General features: G+C 41.0%; 1 protein-coding gene across 1 annotated transcript in view; it reads left to right on the forward strand.

Annotated features, from left to right (window-relative positions):
- Window positions 1-469: 469 nt before the first annotated feature.
- Window positions 470-20701, forward strand: part of LOC124280858 (N-acetyllactosaminide beta-1,6-N-acetylglucosaminyl-transferase-like) — a 29572-nt gene continuing 9340 nt past the window's right edge. Inside the window, exons 1-2 of the mRNA XM_046716849.1 lie at window positions 470-570; window positions 18513-19663. Of these exons, the coding sequence (XP_046572805.1) occupies window positions 18598-19663 (1066 nt within the window). The 5' untranslated portion in view covers window positions 470-570; window positions 18513-18597. The remainder of the gene's footprint in view (window positions 571-18512; window positions 19664-20701) is intronic.

The following is a 20701-nucleotide window of genomic DNA, read 5'->3' on the forward strand; positions in this document are numbered from 1 at the left end:
TGATAAAAATTTAACCTGTTTAAACCTCCTGGCTTCTGCCCCAACTGATTCAATCACTTTGGTTTGAAGAGAAAATAATTAAGGGTCCCACGTCCCTCCTTGCTTCTGAGAAACATTTGCTCGAAAAACTGTTCTAGTGCAGCCTTACTGAAAAATAATTATTTAAACTTGATAAAAGATTTGTTTTAACTATTTCGACAGCTTGATTACTGCCTCAACTGTTTCAATCTCTTTTGTTTGTTGAGAAAGATAATTAAAGTTCGGACCTCCATCCCTGCTTATGAGAAACAGTTGCCCGAAAAAACGGTTCTCTTTCAGCCTTGAATTTTTTTTATTTAAACTTGATAAAAAGTTTGTTTAACTGTTTAAACCGCCTGGCTACCTCCTCGGCTGATTCAACCGCCAATAGGGCATCTGCAGTCTCAACCTACTCTAACTCCGCTGTAGCAGGATGCAGTTGAGTCGGGCAGTTTGGTCTTCAACCGCCAAGCTCACAGCTTAGCAATAGGCAAGGTGGCTGTTAGCCTCGCAAGCGCTTTTCATATGCAGTGGGAGCAGACAGACTAAATGGTAAGTGACAACTACGCTTGTGACTGATTCGAACTTTGTTGAAATCATCGTGCCATTTTCGTATTTAATGCACATGTGTTATATATTCATTTTAAAACTTAAAAGTTGTTATCTTTTGAATTATACAGTTTTACTGATGTTTGTGTTTTATCTGAATTATGTACTTGAAGAATCAGGGTAAGAAATTGTGTGATAACAGGCTATGTTGAAGTATTGTGTTTCTGTTGCAACGGTTAAGATCGTAAATATTTAAGAAATTTACAAAATATCGTCATATCTATGAGACAAGCGTGAGAAGGTACAAAATATCGTTATATCTATGAGACAAGCGTGAGAAGGTACAAAATATCGTCATATCTATGAGACAAGCGTTAAAAGGAAGGTACAAAATATCGTCATATCTATGAGACAAGCGTAAGAAGGTGCAAAATATCGTCATATCTATGATACAAGCGTGAGAAGGTACAAAATATCGTCATATCTATGTGACAAGCGTGAGAAGGTACAAAATATCGTTATATCGTTGAGACAAGCGTGAGAAGGTACAAAATATCGTCATATCTATGAGACAAGCGTGGGAAGGTACAAAATATCGTTATATCTTCGAGACAAGCGTGAGAAGGTACAACATATCGTCATATCTATGAGACAAGCGTGAGAAGGTACAAAATATCGTCATATCTATGAGACAAGCGTGAGAAGGTACAAAATATCGTCATATCTATGAGACAAGCGTGAGAAGGTACAAAATATCGTCATATCTATGAGACAAGCGTGAGAAGGTACAAAATATCGTCATATCTATTAGACAAGCGTGAGAAGGTACAAAATATCGTCATATCTATGAGACAAGCGTGAGAAGGTACAAAATATCGTCATATCTATGAGACAAGCGTGAGAAGGTACAAAATATCGTCATATCTGTGAGACAAGCGTGAGAAGGTCAAAATATCGTCATATCTATGAGACAAGCGTGAGAAGGTACAAAATATCGTCATATCTATGAGACAAGCGTGAGAAGGTACAAAATATCGTCATATCTATTAGACAAGCGTGAGAAGGTACAAAATATCGTCATATCTATGAGACAAGCGTGAGAAGGTACAAAATATCGTCATATCTATTAGACAAGCGTGAGAAGGTACAAAATATCGTCATATCTATGAGACAAGCGTGAGAAGGTCAAAATATCGTCATATCTATGAGACAAGCGTGAGAAGGTACAAAATATCGTCATATCTATAGGACAAGCGTGAGAAGGTACAAAATATCGTCATATCTATTAGACAAGCGTGAGAAGGTACAAAATATCGTCATATCTATGAGACAAGCGTGAGAAGGTACAAAATATCGTCATATCTATGAGACAAGCGTGAGAAGGTACAAAATATCGTCATATCTATGAGACAAGCGTGAGAAGGTCAAAATATCGTCATATCTATGAGACAAGCGTGAGAAGGTACAAAATATCGTCATATCTATGAGACAAGCGTGAGAAGGTACAAAATATCGTCATATCTATTAGACAAGCGTGAGAAGGTACAAAATATCGTCATATCTATGAGACAAGCGTGAGAAGGTACAAAATATCGTCATATCTATGAGACAAGCGTGAGAAGGTCAAAATATCGTCATATCTATGAGACAAGCGTGAGAAGGTACAAAATATCGTCATATCTATGAGACAAGCGTGAGAAGGTACAAAATATCGTCATATCTATGAGGCAAGCGTGAGAAGGTACAAAATACCGTCATATCTATGAGAACAAGCGTGAGAAGGTACAAAATATCTGAAGAAGAAAATTCACCTGTACAACTTAATCATATATATGTACATATAGTTATTACCAGAAAAGCACGTACGACAACTTGAGAGAAATTATGTAATCAATCCAGGCTTAATTCCACAAACATTAGTTTCCTATGCAATGATTACCAACGTTCCCAGAAACGTTTTCAGGCACAGACAGTACCCAACCCAAACTGTAATTATATAGCAAGAATATATATCAAGAGGCTAAAACAATCAATTCCCCGTTATAACACTGTTATATTCTCCCTGTGCATTGTGCAGTACATATCGTATATTTTTCGAACGCGCCTGTTCAACATTATGACATGTTACAGGTCGTGTGGCAAATAGTATTAAGTGTTCCGAGTTCCGTACACTAACTATAAGTGCACAGATGGGTTTGTTTACAAAGACGCCTATACATTTCAGTTGGACAAAAATACTCAAGGAGGTAAAAGGGTCAGTTATAGTTTCAGAATATGGATTTAAAATGATTAAATTTTAAAATTCTAAATTTAAATGAAAAAAATATCCGTCTATTAAATTGCTTTCGTTAAATAGTGATATACATTTGTATAACTTATGCATTTACACTCCTGGCTTAATTGTCAGTTGCTTCCAATCGTCCAAGAACAATATTTTCCTTGAAAATATGGTTTACTGAGTAAATCCATCCATGTGTCGAGTTCAAACAGGAAAAGCGCCTACCCTTTGCCAGGAAATGGACACTAAACCTGAGAATCCCGTTTTGACGATATATATAAATTAAATCTATGAAACTTTAAATATCAAATTGCGTCCATTTAATTTAATTCGACACGTCGACTTGAACCTCAATACTAAGGTGTTATTGAGGTAGCAGAGAACAATTGAATGTTTGTTTACATATTCAATTAATTTAAAGTTTCATTTTTCTGAGTTAACGCACATTATGAGAAAGTTATGAATATCCATATGGCAAACATGCGTACGGCCGAGATAATGTGTTCCTACTCGCTTATGTTATACTTGGAAAAATTCCATGTGGTAGAAATTGAAAATTCAAGTGTGTTCGTTTGGCTTAGAACAATATACGTCAGACCACGCTGTTCTGAATGAAATCCGGCTTAGGACACGGTGCTGTTGAAGTTTAAACATACAATACCACGCAGGCTTACTGAGGATACCGAGACATATTGGCGTTGTTTCAATAGCAAAGTTTGTATAGATTCCGTGTTAATGCGTTGTTGGCAATATTTACCAGGTTTTTAAAAGTCTTCCTCTTTAATTTGTTTGTATGAGTTTAAGAATAAATATATTCAACCACAGGCAGTGATGATAGGATTTAAACAGTGTACAAACAGAGTATGTTACGCGATAAGTTGTTTATTTGTCACGACCTGAGGGCACTTGTTGGGAAAATAGCATCAAGGCGCTGATTTTACGCCAGTCAGCAAGGTTTCATTTTCATGGCGGAATGTATTGTGATCATGTCAAACAGTGTCAAACTGTTTGTTTATTTGACACCTCATTCAGCAGTATTAAAACCATATCACGGAGGCTGTAAATATCCGAGTTAGACCAGACAAACTTGTGATTGATAATATAAAATTTATAAGCAACGTCCGGACCTTCTTTGCGGTTGAGGAACATCTCCACCCCATTTAGGGCAGTGAGGTAGCCTAGTGGTTAAAGCGTTCGCTCGTTACGCTGAAGACCCGCGTTCGATTCGCCACATGGGTGCAATGTGTAAAGCCCATTTTTGGTGTCCCCCCCGCCGTGATATTGCTGGAATATTGCTAAAAGCGGCGTAAAACTAAACCTCACTCACTCACTCACTCACTCACTCACTCACTCACTCACTCTGGCTTCTGGGGGGTCTTCAGGACACGGTCGGGGAGGGCGGCCTTTGGACTCCGGCATCTCAAGGCTTCTTTTCTCATGGGGTTGGAAGCACTGCACATAGTGTCAATCCGATCTCAATGCATGTAGTTTCATGTTATTCCTACAAGTCGTTGATACGTACAGGATATGTACTCGGTACTGTATTCAATACAGTGCAGCTCTGTGGACACAGACGTAATTATACCTGTGAAAGCCAAACACACCCACGCCTACAATGACCCACGTGTTGGTCGGTGTTTCAAAGGTTACTATGCCAACGCCATGCCAGTACCAGACATGAATGAAAGTGAAACACTCGCAGAATTCAGTAACTGGGAGAAAATGCGGCTGTTTCCTGTTTCTCAACGATTTTAAGGATGCACGTGATTGTAACTTCTTTGAGTGACGTTTTAGAAGTTGTGGTACAATATTGACAAACTTTACAGATTCTTGTACCGTTGTTAAGCTGGGTTGTCAAGAATCGGTATCGAAACGCCGCACTCACGAAATAAAAGAAGTTGTTATTTATAAACTTTGTCAATGGGATTGTACTTCGATAGCTATTGAGGAGACGATTGTTGTGAACTTTTGACTTTGGAGTTTAGTTAAAGTTCAGGGGGAACCTACAGACAGAGCGGATTTGGGATTAATCTTGACACTATAACTTCGATCGATGCCCATACAGAAATCACTGGATTGGCTGGTTCAGGGTAGATAATTTCGAGACCGCTGTTATACAGTTGGAATATTGCCGATGGCGGCACAATCAAGTAATACACAACCATTAACAATTCTTACAGATAAGGTATTGCAGAGAAAGCTTGTTGCATCTTGAAAATGACCTCAATTGATACGCACGCACACGCTCACGCACACATATATATATTCACACATACATTCACATACCCCAACCAAACTTTGTTATTAAAAGGGAGTTTAGTGTATGGGGTGTTTTTAAGTAGTGTTGGATTTCTCTGAACAAAAGCGTCAGTCGTTTTCCAGTAAAGCACAGCTCCTTCAGAAGACGCATTTCCAAAATCTTGACGAGTAAAGAAATGGACTCATTGGTAACTTCTTTCGCATCAACGGCTAATTGCAAATGCCAAACTGATGTTGAAAATACATCACTGCCGGATGTAAATCAGTTTTAACAATTACAAACCTGTCTTTCGAAACGATGATTGTATTTCGAGCGTATTTGTCCTTCACTCAAGTTGGTTTGTTGGTTGTTTAACGCCGCACTCAGCAATATTCCAGCTATGTGGCGGCAGTCTATAAATTATTGAGTCTGGACCAGACAATCCAGTGATCACCAGCATGAGCATCGATCTACGTAGTTGGGATACGGTGACATGTGTCAACCAAATCAGCGAGCCTGGCAACCCGATCCCGTTAGGATCCCTCTTACAAGTATGGGTTACTGACGACCAATGCTAACCCGGATCTTCACAGGTCTTTCAGTCAAGTCGTGCCCCACGTCCGCGTGACACCGGCGTTATTCAAGGTATGGGGGCAGTGAGGTAGCCTAGTGGTTAAAGCGTTCGTTCGTCTCGCCGAAGATCTAAGTGTGATTCCCCACATTGGTACAATGTGTGAAGCCCATTTCTGGTACCCCCCGTTGTGATTGTGCTGTAATATTACTAAAAGCAGCGTAAAACAGGTTAATAGTGCAGTGAAAAGAGATGCGTTTTATGTTTGAACGCAACAAAAGATGGACACAGTTTTAAGGCGACGGGTAGTTCATTCCACAACGATGGAGCACAAACACTGAAAGAACGCTTTCCATAAAAGGCCAGTCTCTAAGAAGGAGTTAACAATAAGAATTGATCGCAGTTGGGGGGTTGTAGGGATATAGCAGTTCACTTAGATATTCTGGTGTTATGCCATTTAGACTCTTGTATGCGATACAGAGTACTTTGAACACTATCCTCGCCGCAACTGGAAGCCACTGTAATGACTTCAGTATCGGCGTAATGTGAGGGTACTTTGGGGCACGTGTAACGATTCTTGCCGCTACATTTTGGACTTTTTGAAGTCTCCTCATTGATTCTATGCTGATGCCTAGAAGCAAACTGTTCCCATAGTCCAACCTCGAGGTACCAAACACGGCACTAATGTCTTGGCTGCGATAAATGATATCAGATGACGAACCTTACTGATACATCTGACATGATAAAAACAGGTCTTCAGGGCCGTAGGGAGCCCAGGGGGGCAGTTGCCCCCCTAGAATCTTTTTACAGATTAATTTTTGTGCATCAAACTACATGTATTGATAAAACACTGTTTTAACGTGGATGGTACACGTACACACACGTACACACACACACACGTACACACAGACACACACACACACACACACACACACACACACACACACACACACACACACACACACACACACACCTATTAATAAAAGTTAACTACGGCCCTGGTCTTGCACAAATTGTCAACTTGAGAATCATGGTCACGTGATCATACTTTCCGGCATTGTCGACATTACCGTATTTGTGTATTCCTATCCGTAAATTGTTACCAAATCTCAGTTTGAGTTTTGCTTCTGTTTCAGTTAGTTTTACATTATGTCACAGCCTGGTTTCCAAGGCATATAAAATAACAGGTAGGGGTTTCGTTTTTATCATATCAAAAGCAAAATGGGCGGTGCTTGATTAATGTTCATATGTATGCATCACGGCAGTCAGTAAATAATCGAGTCTGGACCAGACAATCCAGTGATTGACATCATTAGCACTGACCATTGCAACTGGGATACGATGACATGTGTCAACCAAGTCAGCGAGCCTGACCACCCGATCCCGTTAGTCGCCGCTTACAACAAGCACGGTTTGCTGAAGATTAGTTCTAACCCGGTTTTTGATGGGTGGAAATTTAAGAACGGACTTGGAATGTATTTTGTTACCACTAATAGTAGTTCTAATCCTTTTCTCTGGAATGGCATGTGTTCATTCTGTAGGTACACAGGCACTGGTTCTGTAAAATTAGTTATTGGGATATTTCATGATTCTTTTTCAAATATCGAAGACTGTAATTACTCGTGACGTGACAAACGGCAGCTGATAAATGTTAAGCGCCATTTGGCATACAACTACGGCGAACGCATTATTTGCAACATGCAGTTCTCAAACTGCAGAACGCAATCTGACATTTAGAGTTGTTTGATAGCGGAAATGGGAGTTATACCTGTCTAAACTGCCAATAAAAATAATAGTTTTTTTAGAAAGAAAGATTATACTAATTGATTGTTTATACCTAAATGTCGCAAGTTAAGTCACTGAGCCAATTAGTGGTTGACAGCAAGAGCAACGGCCATGCTGTCTGTGCAAGATGACACGCAGTCAGCATATCGGGTAGGGAAGAGTTCGCACAAACACAATATCATGCATGCATTAAGGCAGAAATTGCCGGCTTGAATGGCATTCGTTCCCTTGTTTTCTGAACACAGCAGCACAGGCCCTCGTGTCTTTGCGAAGATTAAAGATTAAGAAAAATAATTTTTTGAGATGACCCCTGACTCGAAATGCTTCACAGTACAATACAATATGGTCATAATGTATTGTACTCTGAGGAATTTCGAGTCGGGGGTCATCTCAAAAACATTTTTCAAAATCTTTAATCCTCGCAAAGACACGAAGGCCTGTGCACAGCAGCTATGGCTAGGTTAAAGAGAGATCAACGACAACAAGCCATTGGACGTCTAGACACTGGTCAACGTGGCTTGTTGTCGTTGATCTCTCGAACTATGCGAACTCTTCCCTTTCCACAAACAAACACATGCACCAGAATACAATACATGGCTTGGCACCGCGGCCGTTACGCTTGTTTGGGTGTGGTCCCGTTTGCTATCTTTACATTGAGTTGGATCGTAGGAGAATAAACATAGAAGCGTTAATTGGTCCCCTGTCTCCTTAAAAAGAGACAAAGGTGCGAGGTTTTTCTTATTTGTGGCAGTATGAAGCGTCTACCACTAGGCACAGTGTATGTAGTGAGGTAGACTTACACAAGTCTCTAAGGTAATAATAATAATAATAATAAGAAGAAGAAGTTTATTCGTATTCAAGGCCTCGTGGCCAAAAGTACAGAAGTGTACATAATTTCAGTGCGCATGGACATCGAAGTGATTATTTACATGTAATACAAATTAAATTGGTAGATTTCGTTTCAAAAAGATTGCAAGATTTTTTAAGCATTCTAGATTTTGCGAAGACATTAACAAATTAAACTTTTCATGTGTGGGAAAGGTATAAAATTAACTTGGTAACAACAGTTTTCTGCTTTCATCATAGTATGGACAAACCAATAGAAAGTGACACACAACTTGGATGACATTATAATAACATTTTCTACACTTCAGTTATTCAGTATTTACATTTTTATCATATCGATATTGCTGTACATTAAGTTAATGGCTCATGCATTTAAACTTACACAGTATACGTAGTAGGTCTCTTTTCGGAGTTAGTTTCGAAATGTACAGCTCTGGTTCAAGAACAGTCATGTAAGCACAATTATAATTATGTAGAAATGGCGATGAGCTTAATTTACTTTGCCATATATGAAAAACCAGTCTCCATGAACAAGGTACGAACACGTGACACCCACTTGACACCACCATGGTCGTCATATGACTTAAGCATTTAATAACATGCCTTTGGATAGCGATTAGTTTCCATGTTTAATAGCCTTGTCCAATATTTAATACATCTGTCAAAATAGTTAATACATAGCTTTGGTCTTCCACCTTCACCAAGTATACCTGTACTAGATACAAATTTACTGACACCAAGATATTTCATAACCTGACTTGCTTCATGTAGACGTTAGCATTGCAGGGAGTTGGGAGATTCATAACCTGACTTGCTTCATGTAGACTTTAGCATTGCAGGGAGTTGGGAGATTCATAACCTGACTTGCTTCATGTAGACTTTAGCATTGCAGGGAGTTGGGAGATTCATAACCTGACTTGCTTCATGTAGACTTTAGCATTGCAGGGAGTTGGGAGATTCATAACCTGACTTGCTTCATGTAGACTTTAGCATTGCAGTGAGTTGGGAGATTCATAACCTGACTTGCTTCATGTAGACTTTAGCATTGCAGTGAGTTGGGAGATTCATAACCTGACTTGCTTCATGTAGACTTTAGCATTGCAGGGAGTTGGGAGATTCATAACCTGACTTGCTTCATGTAGACTTTAGCATTGCAGGGAGTTGGGAGATTCATAACCTGACTTGCTTCATGTAGACTTTAGCATTGCAGTGAGTTGGGAGATTCATAACCTGACTTGCTTCATGTAGACTTTAGCATTGCAGGGAGTTGGGAGATTCATAACCTGACTTGCTTCATGTAGACTTTAGCATTGCAGGGAGTTGGGAGATTCATAACCTGACTTGCTTCATGTAGACTTTAGCATTGCAGTGAGTTGGGAGATTCATAACCTGACTTGCTTCATGTAGACTTTAGCATTGCAGGGAGTTGGGAGATTCATAACCTGACTTGCTTCATGTAGACTTTAGCATTGCAGGGAGTTGGGAGATTCATAACCTGACTTGCTTCATGTAGACTTTAGCATTGCAGGGAGTTGGGAGATTCATAACCTGACTTGCTTCATGTAGACTTTAGCATTGCAGGGAGTTGGGAGATTCATAACCTGACTTGCTTCATGTAGACTTTAGCATTGCAGGGAGTTGGGAGATTCATAACCTGACTTGCTTCATGTAGACTTTAGCATTGCAGGAGTTGGGAGATTCATAACCTGACTTGCTTCATGTAGACTTTAGCATTGCAGGGAGTTGGGAGATTCATAACCTGACTTGCTTCATGTAGACTTTAGCATTGCAGGGAGTTGGGAGATTCATAACCTGACTTGCTTCATGTAGACTTTAGCATTGCAGGGAGTTGGGAGATTCATAACCTGACTTGCTTCATGTAGACTTTAGCATTGCAGTGAGTTGGGAGATTCATAACCTGACTTGCTTCATGTAGACTTTAGCATTGCAGGGAGTTGGGAGATTCATAACCTGACTTGCTTCATGTAGACTTTAGCATTGCAGGGAGTTGGGAGATTCATAACCTGACTTGCTTCATGTAGACTTTAGCATTGCAGTGAGTTGGGAGATTCATAACCTGACTTGCTTCATGTAGACTTTAGCATTGCAGGGAGTTGGGAGATTCATAACCTGACTTGCTTCATGTAGACTTTAGTATTGCAGGGAGTTGGGAGATTCATAACCTGACTTGCTTCATGTAGACTTTAGCATTGCAGGGAGTTGGGAGATTCATAACCTGACTTGCTTCATGTAGACTTTAGCATTGCAGGGAGTTGGGAGATTCATAACCTGACTTGCTTCATGTAGACTTTAGCATTGCAGGGAGTTGGGAGATTCATAACCTGACTTGCTTCATGTAGACTTTAGCATTGCAGTGAGTTGGGAGATTCATAACCTGACTTGCTTCATGTAGACTTTAGCATTGCAGGGAGTTGGGAGATTCATAACCTGACTTGCTTCATGTAGACTTTAGCATTGCAGGGAGTTGGGAGATTCATAACCTGACTTGCTTCATGTAGACTTTAGCATTGCAGGGAGTTGGGAGATTCATAACCTGACTTGCTTCATGTAGACTTTAGCATTGCAGGGAGTTGGGAGATTCATAACCTGACTTGCTTCATGTAGACTTTAGCATTGCAGGGAGTTGGGAGATTCATAACCTGACTTGCTTCATGTAGACTTTAGCATTGCAGGGAGTTGGGAGATTCATAACCTGACTTGCTTCATGTAGACTTTAGCATTGCAGTGAGTTGGGAGATTCATAACCTGACTTGCTTCATGTAGACTTTAGCATTGCAGGGAGTTGGGAGATTCATAACCTGACTTGCTTCATGTAGACTTTAGCATTGCAGGGAGGGCTAGGCAGTAGGGAAAATAATGTGGTTCAGGGACTAGAGACAGACACGTCCCCATCACCAGCAGTTTTGTTTTATCCTTTCAGAACCGAACGCCACGCAAGGGTTTTCATTGAAATTGATAGGCGATCTAGTGGCTTAATGGTTAAAGTGCGTCCATCAGGTCGAGGTCTTTGATTCTCAATGATCGTCTGCCCAGACACGATTATTTACAGACCTCTCGTATGGCTGTAATATCTAATATATCTATTTCCTACAGCTACTTCCGTGAAGATCCGGGCTGGAATTGTTTTTTCCTGTAAAACAGGGGCTTGCAAATTATTTTCAGAACCACGTCAAAACCACCGTTAAGAAACACCCGTGAAGATCCGGGTTAGAATTTGTCTTTAGCAACCCATGCTTGTTGTAAGCGGCGACTAACGGGATCGGGTTGCCAGGCTCGCTGACTTGGTTGACACATGCCATCGTATCCCAACTAAGTAGATCGATGCTCATGATATTGATCACTGGACTGTCTGGTCCACACTCGAATATTTGCAGACCGCCGCCATGTAGCTGGAATATTGCTGAGTGCGACGTTAAACAACAAACAAGCAAAAGCTACGTCACTGCATCTTCTCGGAAAACGTTCACGCCTCTTGTGACCTTAAAGCTAAAGTAGAATGCTTGACAACGGTACAAGAATCAGTATCGAAACGTCGCACTCACGAATAAAAAGAAGTTGTTATCCATAAGGTTTGTTCTATATTGTACTTCGCAACTTCTAAAATGCCACTCAAAGAAGTTAAAGTAGAATGGTCTTATGTGTAGAATATCATGAATATTCATCAGTGGGCGGTGATCATATGAACATGTCATACGTGTTTCCTACGCACTACTTCTCACTTAAACACGGAAGTGCCTCTACTTCTGCTTAGTCGTGTAAGGTTGAATAGCGTGCAATGAGGGTACATTTCGTGCTCTACAACATAACATAAACAACCTTTCCTTCTTTACTGCCGTTTAAATATTCGGGGAAATATATCAATATCCAAATGTTTGTTAAAAGTTCGATAGTAATTTGTTTAAGCAATGGTGGTATTAGAGCATCAGGGAACTTATTCTAGCTTTAAGGTCACAACACCCGCCTGATATTGTTATCGACGGGAGGGATCATGCTGAGGGGCCGGTTCTGTAGCCAGTTATTATTTTTATTTAAACAACAAACTAGCAAAGCGATCCTACAGCGACGTTACATAGAGAAGGACGAGGTCAATGTAAGTCTCAGTAAACGTGAGTGAAGAGAAGTCTCACAGTCCCTGAACCGCATTACTTTCGCTTCAACCAGAGACCATATAATAGATAATAGATCTATTATATGGTCTCTGCTTCAACCCAGTATTATCTGCAATGCTAAAACACTCAATGAAGCAAGTCTAGATTTCCTCCATCAAACTGGGGCTCCTTTTCAATTTAAAAGGAATTATTTGTTTCTATTAAAATTATATATATTCAGAGACTAAACGTTAGTCTGGGGAAGTTATAACAACCCACTTTGCATACTTTTTCTGAGAAGTCAAGTGTGATAATGTATATCAATTTAGAGTGAGGTGTATAAACAAAGGAAATGACTCAATTTCACATATGGCACCAATTCCTGAAACATGTCGGTAAGGACACCGCATGCTAGTAGACTTGCCGCGTCCCATGGAAGAATACGTTTCTACATAGCGGTGGACGAGGGGTTCATGTACTACGCCACTGGACCCGTGAACATCCGGGCTAGAATTGGTCTTCAGTACCCATGCTTGTAGTAAGAGGTGACTAACGGGGCTCGCTGACTTGGTTGACACATGTGACTTGCATAAATCGATGTTCATGCTGTTGATCACTGGATTGTCTGGTCCAGACTAGATTATTTACAGATAATATTCCATATAGTTGGAATATTGCTGAGTGTGACGTAAAACTAAACTCACTCACTCACTGCCTGGTGATCGACATTGATGAAAAAACTCAGGTCGGCTTGGAGACAGCGTGTGTGAGAGTAGTCCGGACAAGTACACACCCTCACAAATCATTCGTGACCAACTCGTGTTATTCCGGGACAAGCCGAATAGCTTCTTGGAGGTTACGGAAAGGGGCCACAAATGACAGAATTATTACTTGCAAAGGCACACAGGCACGCACACACACACGCGCGCGCGCACATGATGAGAGAATCGCCCACCGCGATAATTGCAGTAACTTTGAACGCGGCGTAGATAACGCTGAGTCTCTGAATGTCCATAATGTGTACAGAAACAAACAATTCCATTTACGTTGAAAAGGAGACCCATTGAGATGGAACATTAGAGCCAAAGAAGTCGTGACTAAGCTTCATTTACTGCTTTAGCAATGCAGAAAGGGAATGTGGTTCAGGAACTGTTAGACAGACTAAACGCCACGATAACCGCATTTCACCTCATCGCACCTCATTAGTCGGCTCGTACAAGCCCGCGATACTGGGATCTACACTGTCCTGGACTTTGTAGTACCACGGGTTGGTACAGTTACAAAATAGTATCTTGTTCAGTATGGGTTTGTTATGGACCATATGTATCTGTCTCAAGAGGGTGAGATGAGGTGAAATGGGGTTTAACGTCGTACCTGAGATAACTTCGCTCATATGACGACTTGCATGCGTGTGTATGTGTGGCTCCTTGTACTAGCCCAGTGAGTGAGTGAGTTTAGTTTCACGCTGCACTCAGCAATATTCCAGCTACATGGCGGCGGTTTGTAAATAATCGAGCCTGGACCTGACAATCCAGTGATCAACAGTGTGTACGATGACATGTGCCAACCAAGTCAGCGAGCTACTAGCCCAGACTTAAGACTTTTAGTGCTAGCTCACTGCTATAGCATGCCGCAGTTATGCATGAATACCCCACTCAGACACTTTATACTGACTCCGAGCCGACCAGTCCTTGTTGTATCCATTAATGCCGAGCGCCAGGCAGGGACCAACAAGTACCATATTTTAACGTCTTTTGTTATGACGATCGAACTCGGGGATCGAACCCGTGACCTTCCGCTCTCCGGGCGGACGGACGCTCTAACCACTACACCACGGAGGCGGCCGTCTTAACAGGGGATTGTGAGGTAGAGGCTATTGGGGGGCAAAAAGTTGTAATTACTGTCTGTTTGTTTTTGTTATTCTTTTTTAAGTTTTACTCGTTTTATAATCTTGTAAAATAACATGTTTATCTAACAATGTGATCTGATAAAGTTGATATTGTCTTACCTCGTAATAATCTAAAAACAATGGTGTGATTGTTTAAAAGCACATCCGTTTCAAAGTCCAAACGTGAACGTTTTGATTTCTTTCATTTGTGGAATTCTTCACTACACTCATCATGTATTACAACTCCATTGTGGGAAAAGTATTCAAGGACAGGTAGAAACATTGTTTTGATGTCGTTTGTACACTCCTCAAGTTTTAAAAGAAAGCAAATTCACCATAAGCCAATAGATGGTATCGAGGGCAAGGCAACAGGAAAGTACATTCACAGTCTGGCGCCAGCGCAACATACTCAAGGAACCAGACTGTGAATTGACACGCTTGATAATCTGAACACATATCATCAAACGTAGAAGACTGTTAAGCGAATGAGGTAGGTGTCAGACGATTTGAAGAGGTTTTTTTTGGTTATATTGGCCTATCAGCTTATTTTAGCAATTCTTACACTTCTTAACCTCTTTGAGTGGCACTTAATTTAGAAGTTGGTGTGATGAACAAGGGGGGTAGTTCTATGGATATACAATTTTTGTATTTCAATATATACGACGTTTCGGTCTAGATGATGTTATTAAGCAAGTGTTGTGTATCTGCCACTCTTCCGTGTATATGTTAACACTGTTATTAAGCAAGTGTTGTGTATCTGCTACGCTTCCGTGTATATGTTAACACTGTTATCAAGCAAGTGTTGTGTATCTGCCACGCTTCCGTGTATATGTTAACACTGTTATCAAGCAAGTGTTGTGTAACTGCCACACTTCCGTGTATATGTTAACACTGTTATCAAGCAAGTGTTGTGTATCTGCCACGCTTCCGTGTATATGTTAACACTGTTATCAAGCAAGTGTTGTGTAACTGCCACACTTCCGTGTATATGTTAACACTGTTATCAAGCAAGTGTTGTGTATCTGCCACTCTTCCGTGTATATGTTAACACTGTTATCAAGCAAGTGTTGTGTAACTGCCACTCTTCCATGTATATGTTAACACTGTTATCAAGCAAGTGTTGTGTATCTGCCACTCTTCCGTGTATCTCTTAACACTGTTATCAAGCAAGTGTTGTGTATCTGCCACGCTTCCGTGTATATGTTAACACTGTTATTAAGCAAGTGTTGTGTATCTGCTACGCTTCCGTGTATATGTTAACACTGTTATCAAGCAAGTGTTGTGTATCTGCCACTCTTCCGTGTATATGTTAACACTGTTATCAAGCAAGTGTTGTGTATCTGCCACGCTTCCGTGTATATGTTAACACTGTTATTAAGCAAGTGTTGTGTATCTGCCACGCTTCCGTGTATATGTTAACACTGTTATCAAGCAAGTGTTGTGTATCTGCCACGCTTCCGTGTATTTGTTAACACTGTTATTAAGCAAGTGTTGTGTATCTGCCACGCTTCTGTATATATGTTAACACTGTTATCAAGCAAGTGTTGTGTATCTGCCACGCTTCCGTGTATATGTTAACACTGTTATCAAGCAAGTGTTGTGTATCTGCCACACTTCCGTGTATATGTTAACACTGTTATCAAGCAAGTGTTGTGTATCTGCCACGCTTCCGTGTATCTCTTAACACTGTTATCAAGCAAGTGTTGTGTAACTGCCACTCTTCCGTGTATATGTTAACACTGTTATCAAGCAAGTGTTGTGTATCTGCCACGCTTCCGTGTATATGTTAACACTGTTATCAAGCAAGTGTTGTGTAACTGCCACGCTTCCGTGTATATGTTAACACTGTTATTAAGCAAGTGTTGTGTATCTGCCACGCTTCTGTATATGTGTTAACACTGTTATCAAGCAAGTGTTGTGTATCTGCCACGCTTCCGTGTATATGTTAACACTGTTATCAAGCAAGTGTTGTGTATCTGCCACGCTTCCGTGTATATGTTAACACTGTTATCAAGCAAGTGTTGTGTATCTGCTACGCTTCCGTGTATATGTTAACACTGTTATCAAGCAAGTGTTGTGTATCTGCCACGCTTCCGTGTATATCTTAACACTGTTATCAAGCAAGTGTTGTGTATCTGCCACGCTTCCGTGTATATGTTAACACTGTTATTAAGCAAGTGTTGTGTATCTGCCACGCTTCTGTATATGTGTTAACACTGTTATCAAGCAAGTGTTGTGTATCTGCCACGCTTCCGTGTATATGTTAACACTGTTATCAAGCAAGTGTTGTGTATCTGCCACGCTTCCGTGTATATGTTAACACTGTTATCAAGCAAGTGTTGTGTATCTGCTACGCTTCCGTGTATATGTTAACACTGTTATCAAGCAAGTGTTGTGTATCTGCCACGCTTCCGTGTATATCTTAACACTGTTATCAAGCAAATGTTGTGTAACTGCCACGCTTCCGTGTATATGTTAACACTGTTATCAAGCAAGTGTTGTGTAACTGCCACACTTCCGTGTATATGTTAACACTGTTATCAAGCAAGTGTTGTGTATCTGCCACGCTTCCGTGTATATCTTAACACTGTTATCAAGCAAATGTTGTGTAACTGCCACACTTCCGTGTATATGTTAACACTGTTATCAAGCAAGTGTTGTGTAACTGCCACACTTCCGTGTATATGTTAACACTGTTATCAAGCAAGTGTTGTGTATCTGCCACACTTCTGTATATATGTTAACACTGTTATCAAGCAAGTGTTGTGTATCTGCCACGCTTCTCTGTATATGTTCACACTGTTATTAAGCAAGTGTTGTGTATCTGCCACGCTTCCGTGTATATGTTAACACTGTTATCAAGCAAGTGTTGTGTATCTGCCACGCTTCCGTGTATATGTTAACACTGTTATCAAGCAAGTGTTGTGTAACTGCCACACTTCCGTGTATATGTTAACACTGTTATTAAGCAAGTGTTGTGTATCTGCCACGCTTCTGTATATATGTTAACACTGTTATCAAGCAAGTGTTGTGTATCTGCCACGCTTCCGTATATATGTTAACACTGTTATCAAGCAAGTGTTGTGTATCTGCCACGCTTCCGTGTATATCTTAACACTGTTATCAAGCAAGTGTTGTGTATCTGCCACGCTTCCGTGTATATCTTAACACTGTTATCAAGCAAGTGTTGTGTATCTGCCACGCTTCTGTATATGTGTTAACACTGTTATCAAGCAAGTGTTGTGTATCTGCCACGCTTCCGTGTATATGTTAACACTGTTATTAAGCAAGTGTTGTGTATCTGCCACGCTTCCGTGTATATCTTAACACTGTTATCAAGCAAGTGTTGTGTATCTGCCACGCTTCCGTGTATCTCTTAACACTGTTATCAAGCAAGTGTTGTGTATCTGCCACGCTTCCGTGTATATGTTAACACTGTTATCAAGCAAGTGTTGTGTATCTGCCACGCTTCCGTGTATATCTTGACACTGTTATCAAGCAAGTGTTGTGTATCTGCCACGCTTCTGTATATGTGTTAACACTGTTATCAAGCAAATTAGCTCGTGCATGGTGCTGAAAAACAAGGCATCATTATCAGGCAGAACATATCTTCGCGCTCACAATGACGGGCTTCTGCTTCCTCGAACGTCAACACTGACGGTTGTGAAGGTGTAAAGACATAAACGTATTTTAACCAAAGCGAGCTACACATCCATCAGACCGTTCCACCTAGGTTACCACCTTGACTGATATATTTTCCAAACATATCACTTTCAGTCATAACTACTACAGCCGGGTCAGCTAACGCCATCATTGTGACACAATCACATACGAATCGTTTCTCGGTTCGTAAATAACTAGCTCCAGTCTCGTGTTGCTTCCAAATATCCGCCACTGTTTCTGTTGAAGTGTTGACAGGGCGTAAACTATATTTCTTCACTCGCTACTACGAGGTACAGAACTCGTCGGCCCAGTATATACCAAAATAAACGCCGACGTCTCAACGCGAGTGCCGCTAAAACCTACCAAGAAGTAACATTCATCCCTTGGTTCACGAACCTAACAGCGTTCACGCTTTGCCAGTTACTGACAGCAAAATGTAATGGGGAGGATTCGTATCGGCAAGATATTCCCCTAAAGATTTTTTTTAATCAGCTTCGAAACATTGCAATCATCCTAATGTTCAGATAAACAGGCAATGAAAATACACGTTACTTTATCTCTTTCAGATACACAGCTACACACGTGCTCATCGCATCCCCAGGCTCCTGACACGGTAGAGAGTACAGACCAAATTCTCTGCGATTCCTGGCAATGCCCCGCTTCAGAGGCAAACGTGCGTTATTGTTCCTCATGGGATTTTTCTCATCGGTTTACTTGATGTCAAATCTGTCTCTTTTCACTCAAGTGTCTTTTCAATCCCGGATGAGGAGGGAGATCCTCGCAAAGACAAAACACCACATCGATAAGCTTGTTACGCTGACTCCTCTACAGTGCTACGCAGCACACGTGCAATATCACAGTACGGAGTTTAAGTGCGATAAGCTCTTCAAACAAGATGTTCGTGAGACTACTCGTTCACGGGAATATCTGGAGAGAAATAATTTCAAATTTCCGGCGTTTCCTGAAAGTGTGTTTATAAAGGTGACGAAGGATTGTGGGGCATTTAAGAAAGTTCTGGGATACAAAAGGCAATATTCCAACATTGAAATTGAATTTCCACTTGCATTCTCAATCCTGACACATGATGGAATCGAGGCCCTAGAGAGGTTGCTGAGAGTGATCTACGCACCCCAAAATTTCTATTGTATACATGTGGATAGGAAAGCGTCGCCATTATTCTTTGATGCAGTCCAGACGCTCACAGACTGTTTCCCCAATGTTTTTATTGCATCCAGACTTGAAGATCTTATTTATGCCCATTTCAGCAGACTGAGAGCGGATTTGAACTGCATGGAAGAATTGTTGATTAAAGACAGAAAGTGGAAGTATCTCCTAAATTTTGCATCGACTGAAATACCTTTAAAAACGAATTTGGAAATTGTTAATTTTTTGAAGAAATGTAACGGTTCTAATGATATTCGTGAAGTATATAGAAGACGTAGACTGGAGAGATTTGTTTTCCGCTATTCAGTGTCCGAGGGGACATTGGTCAAAACTGACCAGCACTTGCCACCACCTCCTCATAACTTAACCATCACCAAAGGTCTCGCATACGGTGCATTTAGTCGACATTTCTTGGAATTTGCTCTAACCAATCAGATTGCTCGAGACTTCTTACTTTGGACCATGGATACTCACAGTCCCGACGAACACTATTGGGCGACACTGAATAATCTCTACCACAACCCGTTCCTCCACAGCCCCGGGGGGTTTACAGGTAAGAGTGAGTGTGTTTGTGGGATGAGCAGGTATACTAGTGGTCACTAGGCCGTTAACGAGCAGCCATACGATGGGCTGGTTTTGAGATCAGCATTTGTTTTCAATATTTGGAGCTCATGGTTTTTAATAACATAAACAGGTGGTCGGTCTGTTTGTTTGTTAAGTAAACGCTACTCGACCTTCTCGACCTGAAGGTCAAGTTTCAGAACGAGTTAGGTCGAGTCAGATCGAATCAGGTCTACCAAGTTTTTGAAATGTTTTTGACATGTCAAAAATTTTCCCCGACTTCCTCCTCGACCTTCGGTCCGAAATGGGGTCGAGGTAGGTTGAGTTTAGGTCGACATTAGGTCGAGTTTGTCGAGTTGAAGGTCGAGCTGGCCTGACAGGCCGATCTGTGTTCGTCTTAGAGTCGATCTGTACTAGGCATCGACTCGACCTTGAGTCGACCAACTCGAACTTGACTCAACTTGGACTCAACCTGGAGTCGACCGACTCGACTTGAAGTCAACCTATCTCGACCTCAACTCGACCTAATCTAGTCCGCGCCGACCGCATAAATGGTCGCCATCTTCCCAATTGCTTCATAAAAGCCAAACGGCAGCCAGTGGTAGCACATCATCTCCACACCAACCTGCTGCCACCCAGAGGTCCACCCTGAGCACACCAACCTCTCAAAGACGCCGCAAAGCAGCGGAACAGGCTGGTATCTTGCCCAACTTTGACCCCAGTGCTGCAGCAGGTATATCTCTGTACCTGCCAAGCGGTCTCTTGGACCCTACACACACCTCAGAGGATCAGTCACATGTTCAGGACTCACAGCAAGGACAGTGAAACTGAGAAGTAGAACCTGACACTCATATATTGTCATGATCACTTTATAATGATGTGAAATGTTACCTTCAGATTATTTAAATGAGTTTCCAATAAAAGATTTTTTTCATCTGATATGTTTTGTGTATTTTCCATCCATTGCTAAGTGTAAATGTAAATACATCTTGTACGATTGTAATAAAGTTTGTTTTGTTCATCATGTATA

Source organism: Haliotis rubra, unplaced genomic scaffold, assembly GCF_003918875.1.
Source record: "Haliotis rubra isolate DU_JTF1 unplaced genomic scaffold, ASM391887v1 Scf275, whole genome shotgun sequence".
In the NCBI taxonomy this organism is placed as follows: Eukaryota; Metazoa; Mollusca; class Gastropoda; order Lepetellida; family Haliotidae; genus Haliotis; species Haliotis rubra.